The sequence below is a fragment of the Hyla sarda genome, chromosome 7, assembly GCF_029499605.1.
Source record: "Hyla sarda isolate aHylSar1 chromosome 7, aHylSar1.hap1, whole genome shotgun sequence".
Classification (NCBI taxonomy): domain Eukaryota; kingdom Metazoa; phylum Chordata; class Amphibia; order Anura; family Hylidae; genus Hyla; species Hyla sarda.
In genome coordinates, this window is record NC_079195.1 from 186,537,648 (window position 1) to 186,561,279 (window position 23,632).

Below are 23,632 nucleotides of genomic sequence, written 5' to 3' on the forward strand. Positions count from 1 at the left end.
GAGACAGTGCCGTACCTGATGTTTTTCATTTTTATTGGGGGGGGACGGGGGACTGGGGGGGGAGGGGGGACTGTGTAGGGGTATGTGTATATGTAGTGTTTTACTTTTTATTTTGTGTAGTGTAGTGTTTTTAGGGCACATTCACATGGGCAGGTTCACAGCGAGTGAAAATTTTAGGGAAAATTTGCTGCATCTCAAACTTGCAGCGTGAGACTCGCTGTAAACCCGCCCATGTGAATGTACCCTGTGCAAACCTGTTGCAAAACTACAACTCCCAGCATACCCTTTGGCTGTCCGTGCATGCTGGGAGTTGTAGTTTTGCAACATCTGGAGGGCCGCAGTTTGGGGACCACTGTGCAGTAGTCTTCAATCTGTGCTATTCCAGATGTTGCAAAACTACAACACCCAGCATGCCCAGACAGTCGTGGAATGCTGGGAGTTGTAGTTTTGTAACATCTGGCCCTTAAGATGTTGCTGAACTACAACTTCCAGCATGCCTGGGCAGTCTGGGCATGCTTGGAGTTGAAGTTTTGCAACATCTGGAGGGCTACAGTTTGGACACCACTACTTAGCGGTCTCCCAACTATTCCCCTCCAGTTGTTGCAAAACTACAACTGCCAGCATGCCCTTCGGCTGTCTGGGCGTGTTGGAGTTGTAGTTTTGCAACAACTGGAGGCACACTGGTTGGGAAACATTGTTTCCTAACTCAGTGTTACCCAACCGATGTGCCTCCAGCTGGCTGGGAGTTGTAGTTTGGCAACATCTGAAGGGCCAGTTGTTACAGAACTACAACTCCCAGCATGCCTGGACTGTCTGGGCATGCTGAGAGTTGTAGTTTTGCAACATCTGGAAGAGCATAGATTGGAGACCACTGCACAGTGGTCTCCAAACTGTGGCCCTCCAGATGTTGCAAAACTACAACTCCCAGCATGCCCAGACAGCCAAACTCCTAGAAGCAGCAGTGAATATCACTTTACGGTGATGCTACTGCTTCCACTAGCCTGCCGCCGCTGTCTTCTAGACTTGCCTGTTGCCGCAGCCTCCACGTGTGCCTGCTGCCGATCCCCGATCCTTACTGCCGCGCCGTCCCGATGGTCCCTCCGCAGGTATATGCCGCTGCCCCCCACTGCTCCGGGATCCTCTTCCTCCGCTCTGCCTGAATTCTAAGGGTGGGCAGAGAAGGGGGTTCTGAACTTTAAACCCCCAGTCAGCGATCACTGTGATCACAGTGATCGCTGACCAGGACCATCCACAGATGGTCCTGGGGGCTTGCAGAAGTTGTCTTCCACTGGTGACAGCAGGACTTCTGCCAGTTAATCCGTGCGATGCTGCGCATCACCGGGTTATCTGCATGACATATATAAATGTCATGATGCGCGAACTACCTGCACATCATGACATTTATATATGTCGTTCTGCGGGAACAGGCTAATTAGATGAACTAGGCGGCCGCGAGGCCCTTTTTAGCGCGAGGCCTTAGGTGGCCGCCTAAATCGCCTAATTAGAGAGCCGCCCCAGGGGAAGTGCTTTTATGCTGTCTTGTGGCAGGACTCATGTCTCATCAGAACACACCTGTAATATTTTACATATTTTCCTGAGACATAACTGCATGCCAGGTTTTGCAGCAATCTGACATTTTGGTCCTTCTGGCTCTAGGTGAGGTAGGCGCTGGCCTAAAGTGTCCATCTGATAAGGGCTACACTCACTCTGCACCCCCATATCACCCTCCATCTGTCTACCCATCCATATTACAGTGCATCTGTCTGCACCCCATATAATCCTCTGCCATCTATTTGTACCCTCATATCTCCCTCCCCTGTTTGAACATCCATATCACCCTCCATTTGTCTGCACCCCCATATCACCCCCCAGTCTGCACCCTCATATCACCCCCCAGTCTGCACCCTCATATCACCCCCCAGTCTGCACCCTCATATCACCCTCCCCTGTCTGCACCCTCATGTCACCCTCCCCTGTCTGCACCCTCATATCACCCTCCCCTGTCTGCACCCTCATGTCACCCTCCAATGTCTGCACTCTCATGTCACCCCCCAGTCTGCACCCTCATATCACCCCCCAGTCTGCACCCTCATATAACCCTCCCCAGTCTGCACCCTCATATCACCCTCCCCTGTCTGCACCCTCATGTCACCCTCCCCTGTCTGCACCCTCATGTCACCCTCCCCTGTCTGCACCCTCATGTCACCCTCCCCTGTCTGCACCCTCATATCACCTTCCCCTGTCTGCACCCTCGAATCACCCTATAATTGTCTGCACTCTCATGTCACCCTCCCCTGTCTGCACCCTCCTATCATCCTCCATTTGTCTGCACCCTAATATCACACTTCCCTGTCTGCACCCCCATATAATCCTCCATCTGTCTGCACCTTCAAATCACCCTCCATTTGTCTGAGCCCCTATATAACCTGTTGGTAAGGTTCCCTGTGTGTCAGTAAGATCCTTCCTCTGTCAGTAAGCCCACATGTGTGTCAGTGTGATCCTCTGTCTGTCAGTAAGGCCTTATGTATGTCAGTAAGATCCTCTCCCTGTCAGTAAGGCCCTCTCTGTTTCAGTAAGATCCTCTGCCTGGCAGTAAGGCCCTTTTTGTGTCAGTAAGATCCTCTGCCTGTCAGTATGTCCCTCTATGTGTCAGTAAGATCCTCTCCCTGTCAGAAAAGCCTTCTCTGTGTCAGTTAGATCCTCCACCTGTCAGTATGTACCTCTATGTGTCAGTAATATCCTCCACCTGTCAGGAAGCCCACCTGTGTGTCAGTAAGATCCTCCACCTGTCAGGAAGCCCACCTGTGTGTCAGTAAGATCCTCCACCTGTCAGTAAGCCCATCTGTGTGTCAGTAAGATCCTCCACCTGTCAGTAAGACTTTCTCTGTGTCAGTAAGATCCTCTCACTGTCAGAAAAGCCTTCTCTGTGTCAGTAAGATCCTCCACCTGTCAGTAAGACTTTCTCTGTGTCAGTAAGATCCTCTCCCTGTCAGAAAAGCCTTCTCTGTGTCAGTAAGATCCTCTCCCTGTCAGTAAGACTTTCTCTGTGTCAGTAAGATCCTCTCCCTGTCAGAAAAGCCTTCTCTGTGTCAGTAAGATCCTCCGCTGACAGTAAGATTCTCCTGTGTAAACCACATAGTAAACCTTAGATAATGTTGGAGGAACACTTTCCAAACACTAACGCTTTCTTGGGGAAACATTGGTGAACCTGGGTGGTGGAGGACCTTAGAAAGGACCCATTTTTGCCCTCGCTATAATCTCTCTCTGGTTTGAATTCTGCATTCATTATATGAGACCTAGTGAAGATGATTGTTCAGCAAAGTCAATTGTAAATCTGTCTACATCTTATATAGAACATCTCATTCTCCCATAACTAAGACTGGACACCCACAAATTTCTATGATAAAAAATATTTATGGTGCTCGGCTTAAAAATAAGGTCCCAGTGGTGGTGAAGCCGTATGATGTCCTATATACTGCTTTTTGGATTTAGCAAAACCTGTGCAGAGGAAAAGTTGACCAGTTGACCATAGCAACCAATCAGATGGCTTATTTTCCTTTTCATAGGCCATTTAAAAAAATGTAAGAAGCAATGTGATTGGTTGCTATGGGCAACTGGTCAACTTTTCCTCTGGACAGGTTTTGATAAATCTCCTCCTATGGACATAATCTAATGTATCTGAGTGATGACACTTATTGAATGTAGCAGAACATTACAGGCCATTACAAGGCTTTATTATTTCTGCCATTAGCAGCAAGTACATGGTCTGGTTTATTCCAGCCTCCTTATTCTAACCTTCCAGCAGAGTTTATGGGCACCACTGCCAACCTATACAACACATAAAAGTCACATCACCTGCCCCATCTACTAATAATAAAGCACTACAAGAACCAGCCATGAATATCTCCATTCTTCTGGACCCTAGGCTATCACCCATGATGCCTATATCACAGTGTATATGGATCCACAGGTCCCTGGACCACTGGTAGCAGGTGCCACCTGATGTTTTGATGACATCACGTCACCTGGACAACGGCTGTTGTTGTTGTTTACCCACAACTGTCAGTTGGACCGAGCGGACGGACGTCTACAGGATCCCAAAGATGGCGGCTACTGGAAGAAGAGGAGATGGCGAGAAGGAGAGAGGAGAGAAGAGGGAAGAGGAGAGCGGAGGAAAGAGGAAGAGGGAAGAGGAAAGCGAGGAGGTGAAGGAGAGCGGAAAGAAGAGGAAGGAGGAAGAGGTGAGCGAGGAGGTGAAGAAGAGGAAGAGAGAAGAGGAAAGCGAGGAGGTGAAGGAGAGCAGAGAGAAGAGGAAGGAGGAAGATGTGAGCGAGGAGGTGAAGAAGAGGAAGAGAGAAGAGGAAAGCGAGGAGGTGGAGAAGACAGGAGAGAAGAGGAAGGAGGAAGAGGTGAGCGAGGAGGTGAAGAAGAGGAAGAGAGAAGAGGAAAGCGAGGATGTGGAGAAGAGGAGAGGAGAAGATGCCAGATTATTGGAGGATGAGGAGCCAAGACCAGGCACCAGCCAGGACCCCGGAACATCAAGCTCCTACCCCAAATTTAACATCTATCACCTCACTGTCCATCAGGTATTGGGTAGGGGCAGCTTTGGAGTGGTAAGTTTATTTATGTTTTTTTTTTTTGTTAAATGGACAGTCAATGTGGTTTTTCCCATTGATATTCTGCAGCTAATTGTAAGTCTAAAAAATAACCAGCCCCATCTTCACTAATATATATAACATATCTGCAGCACTAGAGACCTCCAGAAATATTTATGTCCCTATTTATATCCCATTTCAGTAGATTTAGGCAGTTGTTATACACAGCTGTTTGATCCTACGCACCATGCTGCAGCTTAGTGTCAGAGTCTTGGCAATCTTCTTATAGCGTAGGCCATCTTAATGTAGAGCAACAATGTGGGGCCATGTTGAACTTCCAGTGACCAGTATTAGAGTGTGAGAGCGATTTAGGACATTGCTCCCCATTCACACCTGAGACATGTAACCAGGGCTGCCATCAGAAATTTTGGGGCCCATTACGCAGCTTAATTCCAGGCCCCCCCCCCCCCCAGTGTGTTGACCCCGAGTCCGCCCCAGGGCCAACCCCCAACCCATTTTTTTTCCTAATGATATATTTCTAATTACTTTATAGAAGATTGTAGTGCAGTAATACACAGTGCTGCAAAGTAATTTTACTGCGCCACACTCTGCTGTAATCTAATATACCCTATTCTGAATACTGTGAAATTTTCTGTGTACTTTCTCCAGCACAATGTCCACCTCTATATAGTTGTAGACCCCCTCTCTGCCCCCATATATATATATACACACATAAATATATATATATATATATATATATATATATATATAGTTGTACACCTCCTCTGTGCCTCCATATATAGTTGTACACCCATCTTTGCTCCATATATAGTTATAGGCCAATTTTGTGCCCCCATATATAGTTGTAGGCCCCTGTGCTCCATATATAATTGTAGGTCCCACGTGCCTCCAATATACATGATTGTAGACCCCTTTTGTGCCCCTGTGTGTAATAATAGGCCCCCCTTTGAGCTCCCACAGTTATAAGCCCCACCTTTCAGCTCCCACAGTTAGTTATAGGCCCACCCTTTCAGCACCCTCAATTAAATATAGGCCCCCCCTTTCAGCCCCCACAGTTAAATATAGACCCCCCCTTTCAGCCCCCACAGTTAAATATAGACCCCCCCTTTCAGCCCCCACAGTTAAATATAGGCCCCCCCTTTCAGCCCCCACAGTTAAATATAGACCCCCCTTTCAGCCCCCACAGTTAAATATAGGCCCCCCTTTTAGCCCCCACAGTTAAATATAGCCCCACCTTTCAGCCCCCACAGTTAAATATAGGCCCCCCTTTCAGCCCCACAGTTAAATATAGCCCCCCCCCTTCCAGCCCCCATTTAAATATAGCCCCCCCTTTCAGCCCCACAGCTAAGTATAGGCCCCCCTTTCAGCCCCCAGTTAAATATAGGCCCCCCTTTCAGCCCCCAGTTAATTATAGGCCCCCCTTTCAGCCCCCACCATTAAATATAGGCCCCCCTTTCAGCCCCCACAGTTAAATATAGGCCCCTTTTCAGGCCCCACAGTTAAATATGGGCCCCCCTTTCAGCCCCCAGTTAAATATAGCCCCCCTTTCAGCCCCCTCAGTTAAATATTGCCCCCCCCCCTTTCAGCCCCACAGTTAAATATAGGCCTCCCCCCCTTTCAGCCCCCATTTAAATATAGCCCCCCCCCCTTTCAGCCCCACAGCTAAGTATAGGCCCCCCTTTCAGCCCCCAGTTAAATATAGGCCCCCCTTTCAGCCCCCAGTTAATTATAGGCCCCCCTTTCAGCCCCCAGTTAACTATAGGCCCCCGCCTTTCAGCCCCCACAGTTAAATATAGGCCCCCCTTTCAGACCCCAGTTAAATATAGGCCCCCCTTTCAGCCCCCACAGTTAAATATAGGCCCCCCCTTTCAGCCCCCACAGTTAAATATAGGCCCCTTTTCAGGCCCCACAGTTAAATATAGGCCCCCCCTTTCAGCCCCCAGTTAAATATAGGCCCCCCTTTCAGCCCCCAGTTAAATATAGGCCCCCCCTTTCAGCCCCCAGTTAAATATAGTTGCACCCTTTCAGCCCCCTCAGTTAAATACAGGCCCCCCTTTCAGTCCCCAGTTAAATATAGGCCCCCCCCTTTCAGCCCCCAGTTAAATATAGGCCCCCCTTTCAGCTCCCACAGTTAAATATAGGCCCCCCTTTCAGCCCCCTCAGTTAAATATAGGCCCCCCTTTAAGCCCCCTCAGTTAAATATAGCCCCCCCCTTTCAGCACCCTCAGTTAAATATAGGCCCCCCTTTCAGCCCCCACAGTTGCTATAGGCCCCCCTTTGTGCCCCAACAAGTAGTTATAGGCCCCATGTACCCCCACAGACATACTGCCTACAGACATTCACGGTAAATGGCTGGAGGCAGTATGTCTGTGCTCTGACCAGACTGGAGAAGCCCCCAGACTGGAGGAGCAGTGGTCGGAGCATTGAAGGCAGCCTGCTGTGGTTACCTTCCTGGCCCGATGTCAGCCACCTGTCTTCCAGGCAGCTCCTCCGCTCCAGTTCTTCTTCGGGGCGCGGCTTTCCTCTGACTTCCGGTCCGGCTTGCCGCGTCATAGCGCACCGAACGTGCCTACGCGCGGTACGATCGTTGCGCTAGTACCTCCCGACGGCCACTGCATTTTTTTTTTTTTTTTTTTTTTTAAGTGGCAGTGGCCTCCGAGGTATGTGCGGCAGGGACAGGGCCCGGGAAAGAGGGTAACTGACTGACTGATTGTACAGAGTACGGTCAGTCAGTCAGTGGAAAATGGCAGGCCCCCAGCGGTCAGTGAGTGACTGACTGACTGACTGACTAGGAGTAAAAACTATAAAAAATGTTGGGCCCGGCCCCCCTCGGGTCCGGCCCCTTACGGGAGTACCGGCTGTACCCCCCTGATGGCGGCCCTGCATGTAACACTAATGAGTCCCAATTACTTATTGGGCCCAATTTGAACATTTCTACTTAGGGTTGTACTCACTTTTTTTTGCCAAGGTTAAGATATTAATGGCTTTATGATGAGTTATTTGGGTGGGGGAGGGGGGACACAATATTAAACACTGTTACACTTTACATTGTAGAAGAGTTTCATTTCTTCTGTGTTGTCACATGAAAAGATAAAATAAAATATTTAAAAACATGTGAAGGTTGTACTCACTTATGTCAGATACTGTAAATGTTATAACTGTAATAATCTTTTTTTAAGCCATTTATCTATTTTTTGCACTGACACTTGACTGAACATATATGTATTTCTCATGTGTTGAACATATAATGTCACCATGATGAATTGTCTTTATACATTTATGATGAATATGCACGTTATACTTGTTATACTTGATATTACTTTATTTGGTAATTACGTGTCTGGGTAAATATAGACCCTTAGTGATGTGTGTGAACATGCTTGAAAAAAGCTTCAACAAGAAGCAGAAATGTGGCAGTGATTTAACTATTATATGGAGAGCTGCAATATATTTTTTATATACTATATACCCATACATACAGACACTGTGATCTGTAGTTTTTGCCGGTACCACTTGTGCATTGTATTGATTGTTTGATTACTACTTATGTGTTGATGTGACAACAATTGGCAATTTTTTTTTTGCATTCACATCATTGACAATGCAATATCAGGAATGTGAACCAAAGTGAAATAATTGCAGATTTTTGGTCACATCATATCTCAGAAACAATGGAATAAAAGTGATGAAAAAGTCATATATAAGCAAAAGTTATGTTACAGTGGTACTCCCGTGGAAAACTTCCTTTTTTTTTTTTAAATCAACTAGTGCCAGAAATTAAACAGATTTGTAAATTACTTCTATTAAAAAATCTTAATCCTTCCAGTACTTTTTAGGGGCTGTATACTACAGAGGAAATGGTTTTCTTTTTGGATTTCTCTGATGTCATGACTACAGTGTTCTCTGCTGACCTCTGCTGTCCATTTTAGAAACTGTCCAGAGCAGCATATGTTTCCAATGGGGATTTGTTCTCTGAACAGTTCCAAAAATGGACAGCAGAGGTCAGCAGAGAGCACTTTGGTTATGACAGAAGAGAAATCCAAATAGAAAAGCATTTCCTCTGTAGCATACAGCCCCTAAAAATTACTGAAAGGATTAAGATTTTTTAATAGAAGTAATTTACAAATCTGTTTAACTTTCTGGAACCAGTGGATGGATTTATAAAAAAAAAGTTTTCCATGGGAGTACCCCTTTATTAAAAACTACAGATAATGGTGCAAAAAATTCTCATACAGCACTGTATGCAGAAAAATAAGAAAGTTATAGGAGGTCAGAATAGGGAAATTTTAAACATACTTTGCCTTTTTTAAAAGAAGTGCAGTAATAGAAAAGAATGCAAACATGAGTATCATTTTAATTGTATTCATCCACATAATTAAAGGGGTACTCCTGTGCAAAACTTTTTTTTTTAAATCAACTGGTACCAGAAAGTTAAACAGATTTATAAATTACTTCTTTTAAAAAATCTTAATCTTTCCAGTACTTTTTAGGGTTTGTAAACTACAGAGGAAATGGTTTTCTTTTTGGAACACAGAGCTCTCTGCTGACATCATGACCACAGTGCTCTCTGCTGACATCTCTGTCCATTTTAGGAACTGTCCAGAGCAACACATGAGCAGAGAGCAGTGTGGTCACGATGTCAGCAGAGAGCTCTGTGTTCCAAAAAGAAAACCATTTCCTCTGTAGTATTCAGCAGCTAATATATACTGAAAGGATTAAGATTTTTTAATAGAAGTAATTTACAAATCTGTTTAACTTTCTGGCACCAGTTGATTTAAAAAAAAAAAATAAAAAATTCCATGGGAGTACCCCTTTAAGAAAACATGTCAATTTCACTGTAAAATGCATTGCTTAAAAACAAAACCCCCAAAAATTTGCTAAATTGTGATTTTCTTTAATTTATTTTCTTTTCAATATTAAATTCAAATTTAAGGTGTCTTTATAAAGTACATTTTGTTGTGAAAAAACAAACATATGGGTCTGTGGATGGAAAAATAAAAGAATTATGGCTCTTGAAAGGCGTAAACTAAAAAATGTGTAAACTAAAATTTGTTGTGTCCTCAAGGCCAAAATTAGCTGTGTCTCTAAAGGGGTATTCCAGAAATTATTTTTTATATGACATTTGACTATGCTACAGAGGCTGTAAAGTTAGTGTAGTTAATAATATAGTGTCTGTACCTGTGTGTGATGGTTTTCTCACAATTCTTATGTGATTTTCATCCCAATATTTACATTTAACAGCATACAAAATTACTGTTGTCTCAGATTTTTCCCAGGTTGCAATGCGGCCGAGCCCTGACTTACTAGTCAGCTGATGACAGGGAGCCTGTCTGCTTCAATGGGTGGAGCGATCGCTTGGTGGTAGAGAGATCAATCTGCAACTATTGCAACAGCTGTAGGCACCCTGATTGAAAACCACAGGTCTTTTGAATGAATTATGCTCATTTAGGTTTCAATGGGAGTGTGACTGATGTGTGGGAGGGAGGAAAATTGAATTATGGGATTTGTATGCAAAGAAGTAAACTAAAAAAGGAAATACTAGTTCACAAAAAGCTAGCCACAGCGTTATGGTAATCTCACGCCATTTAGCCCCAAGACAAGCGCAGATCCTTCCTAAGCATGTCCATTAATGTCTGCCAGGTATGTACTGAAATCACCTTATGGTGGATAACCCATTAAAGGGGTTAAATGACCAGCATCAAAGTGATCTCCATTGTCGGCCATTACTGGCTGGTGTTTCTGTAGGTTGAGTCAGCACCGCCAGGTATTTGGCACTAGAGAGACAGGATTCCTCTATTGCCCCCCCCCCCCCCCCCCAGTAAGTTAAAAAGTATGAATTGAGAGATGGCACAACCCTCCCCCCCCCCCCCCTCTAACCTGGGGTGGACCACTCCCCCGCTGCCCCCCTGCCTGAGAGTTATAGGAGTGTGATTACAGCTACCACACTCCTATCACACTCAGCCAATGCAGCTCTGGAGGTGTCTACAGTATAAGACATATTCTAACAGCAGAAAAGTAACTGCAGCTCTGGAAGTGACAGGAGGATAAGACATGATGTGACAGCAGAATAGTGACAGCAGCTCTGAAGGTGACTGGAGGATAAGTCAAAATATAACAGCAGAATACTGACTGCAACTCTGGAGTTGACTGGAGTATAAGACATGATGTGAGAGCGGAATAGTGGCTGCAGCTCTAGAGGTGAAAGGAGCTTAAGACATGATGTAACAGCAGAATAGTGGTTGCAGCTCTGGAGGCAACTTGAGGATGCGACATGATGTAATAGTAGAAAAGTAAGTACAGCTTTGGCAGTAACAGGAGGACGAGATATGGTGTAACAAAAAAATAGTGTCTACCATGCTGTGCCTGTATTTATCTGAATAAAGCTTGAAGTTTTTTTACCTGCTACCGTGGTGCCGGATACTTCTATTGCTGTCCATGTCTGTGGAGGGGAACGCTACCCGACAGTCCAGGCACAGGAGCGGAGGAAAGGATCAGAGCAGTCAAGCACATTTTATTAACAGCAAAAAAGTGAGTACACACACCTTGTCTCTGTCTTCTTCCTCTGTGAACGTGAATCTGGTACCTGTTATAGAGCCAAAAGAAAGAAAAGTGATATCTTGCTCAGTACCTAATCCTGATCCTGTACATATAAATTTTTATGTGTCTAGGACCTGTATATCCCTAACAAATAGCATTTATATCTTGGTCACTTGCTTTGTCTTCTTGCCTTGCGGAGGGGGCGTGTCCATCTCTTTCCCTCACTGAGTCTGGGAGCAGCCTGGCAGTCTGCAGATCTTTCTAAATTAGTGCAAGGATTTTAGTGATAAAAGCACAGTAGTTTTTATGCATACATTTTATATCTGTCATTAGTAAAGATGGATGCTAATCCAGCTTTACTAGGAACAGATAGAAAATGTGTGTCATTCAGCTTTAACAGACTCCTGAATGTCTGTTCAGCTTCTTTGTCATTCAGGAGTCAGAGAAAGCTTTGGCTGTTCAAGCATGCTGGGAGTTGTAGTTTTGCAATAGCTTGAGCTGCAGTGTTTGTAAAGCAATGTGTTAGAACAGTGTTGCCTTTAGCTGTTGCAAAACTACAACTCCCAGCATGCCCACGCATCCTTTGTCTGTAGTTTTGCAAGAGATGGAGACACACAGCTGGAGAATACCCAGCTCTAACACAGAGTTTTACAAAGATTGTAACTCCAGCTGTTGCAAAACTACAACTCCCATCATGGTAGTTGTAGTTTAGGAATAGCTGAAGGCTGCAGTGGTGATCTCCTATACTGGATACCAACACACTTTATGGCCTGTATCCAGTATGCTGCAAAATACAGAGTAGTCTGTCTGCGTAAAGACTGATGACCCCTAGTGGCGGCTATTTTCATTTTTCCTTTTTTAGTAAAAAATTTTTTTTTTATAAATGTGTATTTAAAAAAGTCATCTTATCAGTAGTACTGCAAAATATAAAAAGTTTTTCAACATGACAGTGTCTCTTTAAGCATGCTCCTATCGGTGAAGGGGAGGAGTTCCTGCACGGAATAAAGATATGTGGTGGCACCCTGCCTCCGTCCTACATGCCCCTAGGCCTTATGTCCCCCCTTGCTATTCTCCTGCACTGGCTCTTAGAAGATCAGGGAGAATGCAAGCTGGAGCTCTCTATATAATACATACAGACCTTCAGCTTGCATGCTCCCCGAGAAGCAGCAAGACCTACGGTGGCCGGGCCCTCCGTGCCTGACCTGTCACACGCCCCTGCTACAGAGAAGCTGTCATCTGGCCAATTGTATTCCATCATAGCTGTAGTCACTTGTAAGTTCTGCAGTGATCATGAGTGAAACAACAACTCCCAGCATAACCTTATTACTGCTAAGATTTTACTGCGAGCTATAGTATCACATGGTACAAACTTATTGAGCAATTGCCCCTTACTTGGCATCACAACAGGCTAAAAAAATTACTTAGGGGGGCATTATAGGGTGACACCATTTTCTACCACAACGGGTGACATTAACCTTAGCAACACCACTGGTGCTCTGTAATAGCTAGAGGCAAAGAGCTCGCTGTTACTGCGCTCCTCTGTGTGTGCCGCTGTGTCAGTCAATGGGAGGTCAGCAGAGAAAGGTGTTGGCGGCCCTCTGATACTCGGGCACATTATAAAGAATTTATTCTCTATTGGCTATAAAACAATGAAATATACACAGAAACATATGAGTGGAATAAGCTTTTTAACCCCTACTGCAATGTGTTGCCAGTTTAACATGTATAAAAGATGTGATAGATGCCCATTAAAAGGATATGATAGATGCCCATTACAAGGAAGTGACAGATGCCCATTACAAGGATGTGATAGATGCCCATTACAAGGATATGATAGATGCCCATTACAAGGATGTGATAGATGCCCATTACAAGGATATGATAGATGCCCATGACAAGGATGTGATAGATGCCCATTACAAGGATGTGATAGATGCCCATTACAAGGATGTGATAGATGCCCATTAAAAGGATATGATAGATGCCCATTACAAGGATGTGATAGATGCCCATTACAAGGATGTGATAGATGCCCATTACAAGGATGTGATAGATGCCCATTACAAGGATGTGATAGATGCCCATTACAAGGATGTGATAGATGCCCATTAAAAGGATATGATAGATGCCCATTACAAGGATGTGATAGATGCCCATTACAGGTCGGGTTATGAGGAAGGGATAGGAGGACGGGATAGGAGGTCGGGATAGGAGGTCGGGATAGGAGGTCGGGATAGGAGGTCGGGATAGGAGGTCGGGATATGGCATCAATATATGAGGACGGGATATGAAGTCAAAAGCTTCCTCCTTTGTTTATTTTCCTCCCCAACAAGGATTAGGAAGGAAAAACTGGGCAATGCTGGGTACTCAGCTAGTATATATATATTTATTTATTTTAATGTTAAAATGGAATAGCTAAAGTAAAAAATTAAAATAAAAAAAAAAAACACGCCTGCAAAAACAATGTTAAAACTCACATGGCTTTTTTTTGTGTTTTTTCACTCCCACACTATGGAGAAAAACACAGCGATTTTCCCAAAAAAACGCCATAGTCTCATAAGGTCACTTCTAGGAATCACCCAATGAGCCGAAAAAAGCTGAAAAAAACGCCAAAAGGATAAAAAAAACACCAATTAGAAAAACAAAAAAAGTGGATATGGCATTTTGTAGTTCCTTATTGACTTGCAGCTAACATTTGCCCACGCTGTGCAGTAGAATGGGTGTTTTTTTGGGCCTTTTATTTTTTTTTTCAACTACATCCCTATTACATCTCATATGTACCATGGCATGGAAATAACAATGACCATCACCCCACAGTCCCTAACTGGTTGGCTCTAGCTATACCTCTAGTTATACCTAGTTATAACAAGTTGGCTCTAGTTATACCTATGGGATATTGTCAAAAGGAAATATTTCCCATAGTCTTCCACTATTTACTATTGCTCCCTTTGCTTTCTTTCAGGTGGGCCTGGCATCAGTCCCCGGCCGAAACAACTACGTGGCCATCAAGGGAATCACCAAGACAGGGGACAATGCAGCGACCCTGCAGAGAGAGAGACGGATCCTCATGCTGGCCCGAGACTGCCCGTTCCTGTGTCACCTGTATGCTGCACAGCAGTCTCAGGACCATGCATTCTTCATCACCGAGTACCTGTCCGGCGGCAGCCTGGAGGCTTTACTCAGAATGTGCAGCTGTCTGAACACCGACAACGTAAGATTCTACACAGCAGAGATTGCATGCGGCCTCCAGTTCCTTCACGGGCATAACATCGTCCACCGGTAAGTCTAACTTCCCCACACCTGTCTCCTTGTCGTGTTGTAAATAATGCACCCAACTCTCCCAGAATCCTGAATTTTGTTAGGCTTTGTGGTGGTACAGTTCATGACCCCTTCACCATTGTCGATCTTTAAAGATTTCCTGTGATGTCCCAGCACCAAAAGCTGTCCTGTGGGCTGCGGATCTCCTTGGGCATTAATTTTTCACTGTGTATTATGTAATGTATGTACTGTATCTTTAACCCCTTCCCGCAGAATCACGTCTATAGACGTCATTCAGTTAACCCCGCGATGCGCAGCATCGCACGGGTTAACTGGCAGAAGTCCCGCTGTTTCAAGCAGGGGACAACCTCTGCAACACCCTCCAGGACCAGCTGTCGATGGTCCTGGTCAGCGATCACTGTGATTGGTCCCTGTGGACTAATCACAGTGAATGAGCTGACTGGGGGTAAAGTTCATTTCCCCTGCTCTGCCCGCCACTAGAAGTCTGAGCAGAGCAGGGGAAGAAGATGCTGAGAGCTGCTGTGGAGACAGCAGCACTTATCAAGTACCGGCGCGGCAGTGGGGACCGGCGGCAGGCTCTCAGCAGCTGGAGGCACACGGGTTGGCGGCAGGTAAGTGGAGGAGGCGGCGGGCGGCATCTGCATCAGAGGCAGCAGTGAAGCTCTTCACTGCTGCTTCTGGTAGTTTAGAAAACTACAACACCCAGCATGCCTTTTGGCTGTCTGGGCATGCTGGGTGTTGTAGTTTTGCAACATCTGGAGGGCCGCAGTTTGGATCAATCTGTGCTCTTCCAGATGTTGCAAAACTACAACTCCCAGCATGCCCAGACAGTCCAGGCATGCTGGGAGTTGTAGTTCTGTAACATCTGGCCCTTCAGATGTTGCTGAACTACAACTCCCAGCATGCCTGGGCATGCTGAGAGTTGTCATTTTGCAAAATCTGGAGGGCTACAGTTTGGACACCACTACACAGTGGTCTCCAAACTGTTCTCCTCCAGATGTTGCAAAACTACAACACCCAGCATGCCCTTTGGCTGTCCGTGCATGCTGGGAGTTGTAGTTTTGCAACAACTGGAGGCACACTGGTTGGGAAACATTGTCTGTTTCCTAACTCAGTGTTTCCCAACCTTTGTGCCTCCAGCTGTTGCAAAACTATAACTCCCAGAATGCACTGAAAAACCATACATGCTGGGAGTTGTAGTTTTGCAACAGCTGGAGGCACACGGGTTGGGAAACACTGAGTTAAGTAACAAACTCTTAGTGTTTTGCAACCAGTGTACCTCCAGCTGTTGCATAACTACAACCCCCATGCACGGACAGCCAAAGGGTATGCTGGGAGTTGTAGTTTTGCCTTCCCCACAGGGGGATTTACAGTGAGTTTCTCGCTGCAAGTTTGAAATGCAGCTAATTTTACGCTGTAGCTCAAAACTCTATGTAAACTCGCCCGTGCAAATGTACCCTAAAAACACTACACTACACTAACACAAAATAAAGAGTAAAACACTACATATACACCCCCTTACACTGTCCCCCCCCCCCCCCCCCCTCGCCCCTCCCCAATAGAAATGAAAAACATCAGGTATGGCACTGTTTTCAAAACTGAGCCTCCAGCTGTTGCAAAACAACAACTCCCAGTATTGCGGGACAGCCATTGACTATCCAGGCATGCTGGGAGTTTTGCAACAGCTGGAGACACCCTGTTTGGGAAACACTGCCTTAGAATACCCCTATGTCCACCCCTATACAAATCCTTAATTTAGGCCTCAGATAGGCATGGCACTCTCTCACTTCGGAGCACTGTCGTATTTCAAGGTAACCGTTTAGGGCCACATATGGGGTATTTCCGTAATCGGGAGAAATTGTCTAACAATTTTTCGGGGGGCTTTTTCTCCTTTTACCCCCTATGAAAAGGTAAAGTTGGGGTCTACTCCAGCATGTTATTGTAAAAAAAAAAAAAAAAATGTTACACTAACATGCTGGTGTTGCCCCATACTTTTTTTTATTTTCACAAAAGGTAAAAGGAAAAAAAGACCCCAAAGTTTTTAATGCAATTTTTCCTGAGTACGGAAATACCCCATATGTGGGAGTAAAATGCTCTGCGTGCGCACAACAGGGCTCAGGAATGAGAGCACCATGTACATTTGAGGTGATTTGCACAGGGGTGGCTGATCGTTACAGCGGTTCTGACATAAAAAAAAAAAAAAACCTACATGTGACCCCATAGTGAGCCTTAACACCCCACACCTGTTTGAAGAATTTTCATTGAAAATGAAAAATGTGTGTTTTTTTACTAAAATGCTGGTGTTATCCCAAATTTTTCATTTTCTCAAGGTGTAATAGTAAAAAAGCCCCCCAAAATTTTTATATAAATGCCCTATAAGTGGACGTAAAGTGCTCTGCAGGCTAACTACAATGCTCAGAAGAGAAGGAGCACCATTGGGATTTTGTAGAAAGAATTTGGCTGGAATTGAAGGCCATGTGCGTTTACAAAGCCCCCATGGTGCCAGAACAGTGGACCCCTCCCCCCACATTTGACCCCATTTTGAAGATTACACCCCTCACGTAATGTAATAATGGGTGCTGTGAACATTTACACCCCACAGGCGTTTGACCTATTTTGTGTACAGTCATCCATGAAAATGAAAAATTAGATTTTTCATTTGCACAGCCCACTGTTCCAAAAGTCTGTCAAACACCAGTGGGGTATAAATGCTCACTGCACCCCTTATTACATTTGGTTAGGGGTTTAGTTTCCAAAATGAGGTCACGTGTGGGGGGGTTTCTGCTGTTCTGGCACCATGGGAGCTTTGTAAACGCACATGGCACCCGACTTCCATTCCAATCAAATTCTCTCCACAAAAGCTTTTTTTTTCTGAGCATTGTAGTTCGCCTGCAGAGCACTTTACGTCCATATATGGGGTATTTCCACACGAGGTTACAAATTTTGGGGGGCATTTTTTCCTATAACCTCTTGTAAAAATATTGAATTTGGGGGAAAAAAACTGCATTTTAGTGAAAAAAAAATGTTTTTCATTTACACATCCGAGTTTAACGAAAAGTATTCAAACACCTGTGGGGTGTTAAGGCTCACTGTACCCCTTGTTACGTTCCTTGAGGGATGTAGTTTCCAAAATGGTATGCCATGTGTTTTTTTTTTTTGCTGTCCTTGCACCAAAGGGGCTTCCTAAATGGGACATGCCCCCCAAAAACCATTTCATCAAAATTTGCTTTCCAAAAGCTAAATGTGACTCCTTCTCCTCTGAGCATTGTAGTTCGCACACAGAGCGTTTGACGTCCACACATGGGGTATTACCATACTCAGAAGAGATGGGGTTACAAATTTTGGGTGTCATTTTTCCTATTACCCCTTGTAAAAATGTAAAATATGGGGGGAAAACCATTATTTTAGTGGGGAAAAAAATTCATTTACACATACAACTTTAACAGAAAGTCGTCAAACACCTGTGGGGTGTTAAAGCTCACTGTACCACTTGAGGGGTGTAGATTCCAAAATAGTAAGCTATGTGTTTTTTTTGTTTTGTTTTTTGCTGTTATGGAACCATAGGGGCTTCTTAAATGCGACATGCCCCCTAAAAACCATTGCAGCAAAATTCACTCTTCTAAATCCTATTGTCGCTCCTTCCCTTCTGAGCCCTCTAGTGCACCTACAGAACACTTGACATACACATATGAGGTATTTCCTTACTTGAGAGAAATTGGGTTACACATTTTGGGTGGCATTTTCTCCTTCTAGCCTTTATAAAAATGCAAATACTGGGTCTACAGGAATGTGTTAGTGTAAAAAATAGAGATTTAGAATGTTCTCCTTCACTTTGCTGCTATTCCCTTGAGAAAGTCCAGGCTGACGAAACGTACGTTGGGGCGGTGGTGACAGGTCTCCATTATGGGTAAGTGAGTACCAGCTTTGTTAGTGTTATTACTTTCATGCACTGTTAGTGTCCATTCCAGCTATCCTAAGTGGGTAGCTGGACATTATATTAGTAAAGGTTATATACCCCTTTTCTTGTCCTATTGGACATTATTATTGGACACCCATTACTGCTGCTGTAGATCTCACTGTTTATATACTTCATATGAGCTTGATTATACTAATCATACCTGTCTCACCACCTTCTTTTCGGATTGGTTATCTGTTTACAATCATTGACCTTGTATAATGTTAATATTTAGTAGTCATATTTGTGATTTTAAAGAGTATTAATCAAATTATTTTAGTTTTATCAGTAGTCATGGCTCTAGTGTTTCTCTATAAGTATATAAAATTTATTTTCAGAGCTATACTGTAGCATTGGTTTATAGACCCGCAGCGAGTTTTAGATATGGTTTATACACCAGTAGTTTCAATGTACATTATACTACAACGCTGCTATTTCTTGTTGCTAATTATTCCTGTGAAATACCTAAAGAGTTAACAAACCTTTTGAATGTCATTTTGAATACTTTGAAGGGTGCAGTTTTTATAATAGGGTCATTTATGGGATATTTCTAATATGAACACCCCTCAAATACACTTCGAAACAGAACTGTTCCCTGAAAAATTCTGATTTTGAAAATTTTGTGAAAAATAGGAAAATTGCTGCTGAACTTTGAAGCCCTCTGATGTCTTCCAAAAGTAAAAACCTGTCAACTTTATGATGCAAATATAAAGTAGACATATTGTATATGTGAATCAATATACAATTTATTTGGAATATCCAATAGAGTTTCAAATTCAGAAAAATGCTAAATTTGTTAATTTTTCATAAAATTTAGCAATTTTTAACCAAGAAATGATGCAAGCATTGACAAAAATTTACAACTAAGATAAAGTAGAATATGTCATGAAAAAATAAACTCGGAATCAAATTCATAAGTAAAAGAATCCCAGAGTTATTAATGCTTAAAGTGACAGTGGCCAGATTTGCAAAAAATGCTCTGGTCCTTAAGGCCAAAATGACCTCGGTCCTTAACCCCTTAACGACGCAGGACGTATATTTACGTCCTGCGCCGGCTCCCGCGATATGAAGCGGGATCGCGCCGCGATCCCGCATCATATCGCGTCGGTCCCGGCGCTCATCAACGGCCGGGATCCGCGGCTAATACCAAACATCGCCGATCGCGGCGATGTGTGGTATTAACCCTTTAGAAGCGGCGGTCAAAGCTGACCGCCGCTTCTAAAGCGAAACTGAAAGTGACCCGGCTGCTCAGTCAGGCTGTTCGGGACCGCCGCGGTGAAATCGCGGCGTCTCGAACAGCTGACCGGACATCGGGAGGGCCCTTACCTGCCTCCTCGGTGTCCGATCGGCGAATGACTGCTCCGTGCCTGAGATCCAGGCAGGAGCAGTCAAGCGCCGATAACACTGATCACAGGCGTGTTAATACACGCCTGTGATCTGTGTAGAAGATCAGTGTGTGCAGTGTTATAGGTCCCTATGGGACCTATAACACTGCAAAAAAAATGTAAAAAAAAAGTGTTAATAAAGGTCATTTAACCCCTTCCCTAATAAAAGTTTGAATCACCCCCCTTTTCCCATAAAAAAAATAAAACAGTGTAAAAACAAAATTAATAAACATATGTGAAATCGCCGCGTGCATAAATGTCCGAACTATAAAAATATATCATTAATTAAACCGCACGGTCAATGGCGTGCGCGCAAAAAAATTCCAAAGTCCAAAAAAGCGTATTTTGGTCACTTTTTATACCATTCAAAAATGAATAAAAATTGATCATAAAGTCAGATCAAAACAAAAATCATACCGATAAAAACTTCAGATCACGGCGCAAAAAATAAGTCCTCATACCGCCCTGTACGTGGAAAAATAAAAAAAGTTATAGGGGTCAGAAGATGACATTTTTAAACGTATAAATTTTCCTTCATGTAGTTATGATTTTTTCCAGAAGTGCGACAAAATCAAACCTATGTAATTAGGGTATCATTTTAACCGTATGGACCTACAGAATAATGATAAGGTGTAATTTTTACCGAAATATGCACTGCGTAGAAACGGAAGCCCCCCAAAGTTACAAAATGGCGTTTTTTCTTCGATTTTATTTTTCCGTTTCGCCGTGCATCTTTGGGTAAAATGACTGATGTCACTGCAAAGTAGAATTGGTGACGCAAAAAATAAGCCATAATATGGATTCTTAGGTGGAAAATTTAAAGGGTTATGATTTTTAAAAGGTAAGGAGGAAAAAACAAAAGTGCAAAAACTGAAAAACCCTGAGTCCTTAAGTGGTTAAGAGAGAGAGGAGCAGTGATAATCAGGTGACCCTGCCTGCCCAGTGGGAACCCCTAAATTCTCTTGTATATGGTGTTGGGGGGGAGGAGTCGCCCCAGTCTAGCTGCAGAGCTCAAGCTGAGAACTGTGTGGAAAGGAGGAGGAAGTCGTGTGTGGAGAAATCCTGAGGGAAGCCTAAGAAAATATCTTCTAAAGTCAGCCCCACCATTCTGCAAAGTTTCCCCATACAGCAGAGTCAGCCCCGCCATTCTGCAAGTGTTCCCCCATACAACAGAGTCAGTCCCGCCATTCTGCAAGTGTTCCCCCATACAGCAGAGTCAGCCCCGCCATTCTGCAAGTGTTCCCCCATACAGCAGAGTCAGCCCCACCATTCTGCAAGTGTTCCCCCGTACAGCAGAAGCCCCGCCATTCTGCAAGTGTTCCCCCATACAGCAGAGTCAGCCCCACCATTCTGCAAGTGTTCCCCCATACAGCGGAAGCCCCGCCATTCTGCAAGTGTTCCCCTGTACAGCAGAGTCAGCCCCACCATTCTGCAAGTTTTCCCCCATACAGCGGAGTCAGCCCTGCCAATCTGCAAGGGTTCCCCATACAGCGGAGTCAGCCCCACCATTCTGCAAGTGTTCCCCCATACAGCGGAGTCAGCCCCGCCAATCTGCAAGGGTTCCCCGTACAGAGGAGTCAGCCCCACCATTCCGCAAGTGTTCCCCCATACAGCGGAGTCAGCCCCACCATTCTGCAAGTGTTCCCCCGTAAAGTGGTGAGTCAAGCTCTGGCAGTGATAGTACTTGGACCTTGTCAGAACCCTAGCCAGAGTGGGAAACCTTTCAGTCTATAATCTCTAGTCAGTATTATTCAAGTGGATGAAAAGCACCATAAGTCCTAGCAAGGCAACAGGGCTCCCAAGGGTTACACTGCATCCCTTGTACTCTTCATACTGTGTGTTGTACCATCTACACCTGCTCAGTAAAAGACAGTTATCCGTAACCCGACGTCAGTGTGTTTCTTACTCCCATTGTCTGGCCCCGGAGAAGCTGATAAGAATTCCTTGCACCCCTGTGGCACCACATTACCATTGTCTTTTATTTATAACTCTTTTTTCTTCTTTCATTGCAGAGATATCAAGCCAGATAACATCATGCTGGATAGAGATGGAAACATCCGCATCATAGACCTCGGAGTTGCCCAAGATGGCGTCACCTCTTCCAACAAGATCAAAGGAGTGACGGGCACGTTACCATACATGGCCCCAGAGGTGCTCCAGAGGAAGATGTACTATGCAGCAGTTGACTGGTGGAGCCTGGGGATTGTTGTATCCCGGATGTCAGCAGGACGTTCCCCATTTTACTTTGGCTGCAACAGAGAAATGGCTCACGATTCCATCACCAGAGAGAAGCCTAATATTCCATCTTGGCTCCCTGCTGACCTGAAACATCTGATCAAGAAACTGCTGCGTAAGAATCCTGAGAAGCGGCTGGGTGTGAACAGGAACATCAGAGACCATCCATTCTTCACCACCATCAACTGGGAGGAACTGGAGCAGAAGAGAGCACAGCCGCCATTTACACCATTCAAGCCAGCTCTGAAGAAGGGAGACCTGCCGTGGCCAGAGGAAGAGACAGCCCTTCACCCCTTGGAAGGATTCTCTTTCATTGCTCCAAGCTGGGCCTGTTAACATCAGCCCATGGCCATGGCCCAGAGCTCTGTGCCCCCTGACCCGTGCCTCTGCTGCTGTATTAGACCTCGGCTTGTCTATAACATCCTCTCTATACCATCTGAATGCTGCAGATTTCCATCAAGTTGTTACCCTGGATCTTAGCTCCACATCCTCCACAGCCTCTGAAGACCCTCTGTACCCCAGGAGCGGCCTGTGCTTGTAACACCTCAGCACAGACCTGGTAAGTATCACACATCATCACACATACATTAGGATCACACACACATTAGGATCACACACACATACAGGTAGATAGAAATATACACACAGGTACATACATAGATAGTATAGACACATACACACAGACACACACAACAGATAGCGGTAGATATCGGCTTTGATCCTGGGACTTGTTCCGATCGCCATATTTGGGGTCAGGAAGGAATTTTTCTCCTTTGAGGACAATTGGCTCATTCTTTAAGGGGGTTTTTGCCTTCCTTGGGATCATTCCAGCCATAAATAGGTAACATAACATAATGTACAAAAAATAAATGAATAATAATAATAAAAAAAAGTATTATATATGTATATATATAAAAAAAATACATAATAGTTTACCATACTAGATAGGTCATGTACTGGCTTTTGATCCTGGGACTTGTTCCGATTGCCATATTTGGGGTCAGGAAGGAATTTTCCCCCCTTACATAAGGATAATTGGCTCTTTCCTCAAGGGGGTTTTCGCCTTCCTTTGGATCAACACAGTATATAAAAAAGCTTTGCTTTTACATTTATACATTACACATAGCAAAATAAAACATAACACACATTTCTAAAATTTGCAGAATCCCAGTATCCCCTTCCTGTAACTATATAAACGAAATAAAATGTCCTTTTCCCCCTTTACATCATTGTGTCTGTGTCTTTATTTCCATTGTTTGATCATGTATTGTTCTAATAAATACAGTGAAACCTCTTTGAGAAGACCACCCAAATTTCTCCTGGTCTTCTATTGCAGTGGTGTCCTAAAAACAAGACCACTATGGGAATGGTCTTTTCAAAGAGGTGGTACAAAGCTTCATTTGCACTAAATCATATTGTATCATATTGTTGCAGAATGTTTGATACTTTTGAACATATTTAATGGAATTGGGTAGTGCAAACATTTGACAACTTTTTGTTGAATAGAATAAAAGAGTTTAAAAAACCATGGCACTTAAACCATGTCTCCTTTTGTTAGGCCAAACATGTATAACTGATGGTGTAAAATAGCAAAAAGAAAAAAATGGCACAATATGCTGGATAAA

The 23,632-nt window shown here is 44.2% G+C and overlaps 1 protein-coding gene across 2 annotated transcripts; it reads left to right on the forward strand.

The window, feature by feature from the left end:
* The first annotated feature begins 3,645 nt into the window (after window positions 1-3,645).
* Window positions 3,646-23,221, forward strand: LOC130282899 (protein kinase C delta type-like). Of its 2 annotated transcripts, XM_056531844.1 has the most exons (4): window positions 3,646-4,613; window positions 11,007-11,144; window positions 14,116-14,432; window positions 21,785-23,221. In XM_056531844.1, exons 1-4 carry the CDS (start codon window positions 4,011-4,013, stop codon window positions 22,341-22,343), a joined length of 1,617 nt encoding a protein of 538 aa, XP_056387819.1. In that variant the 5' UTR covers window positions 3,646-4,010; the 3' UTR covers window positions 22,344-23,221. The 2 variants fall into 2 exon arrangements, with proteins under 2 accessions (XP_056387819.1, XP_056387820.1); XM_056531845.1 differs by lacking the exon at window positions 11,007-11,144 and having other exon boundaries at window positions 3,649-4,613.
* The last annotated feature ends 411 nt before the right edge of the window (window positions 23,222-23,632 follow it).

Coding starts and splice junctions, on each gene's coding strand:
- LOC130282899 (XM_056531844.1), top strand. CDS start 4,011: ATGACATCACGTCACCTGGACAACGGCTGTTGTTGTTGTTTACCCACA. Junction 4,614..11,006: donor GTAGGGGCAGCTTTGGAGTG/GTAAGTTTATTT, acceptor TAAAGCTTGAAG/TTTTTTTACCTGCTACCGTG. Junction 11,145..14,115: donor ATTTTATTAACAGCAAAAAA/GTGAGTACACAC, acceptor GCTTTCTTTCAG/GTGGGCCTGGCATCAGTCCC.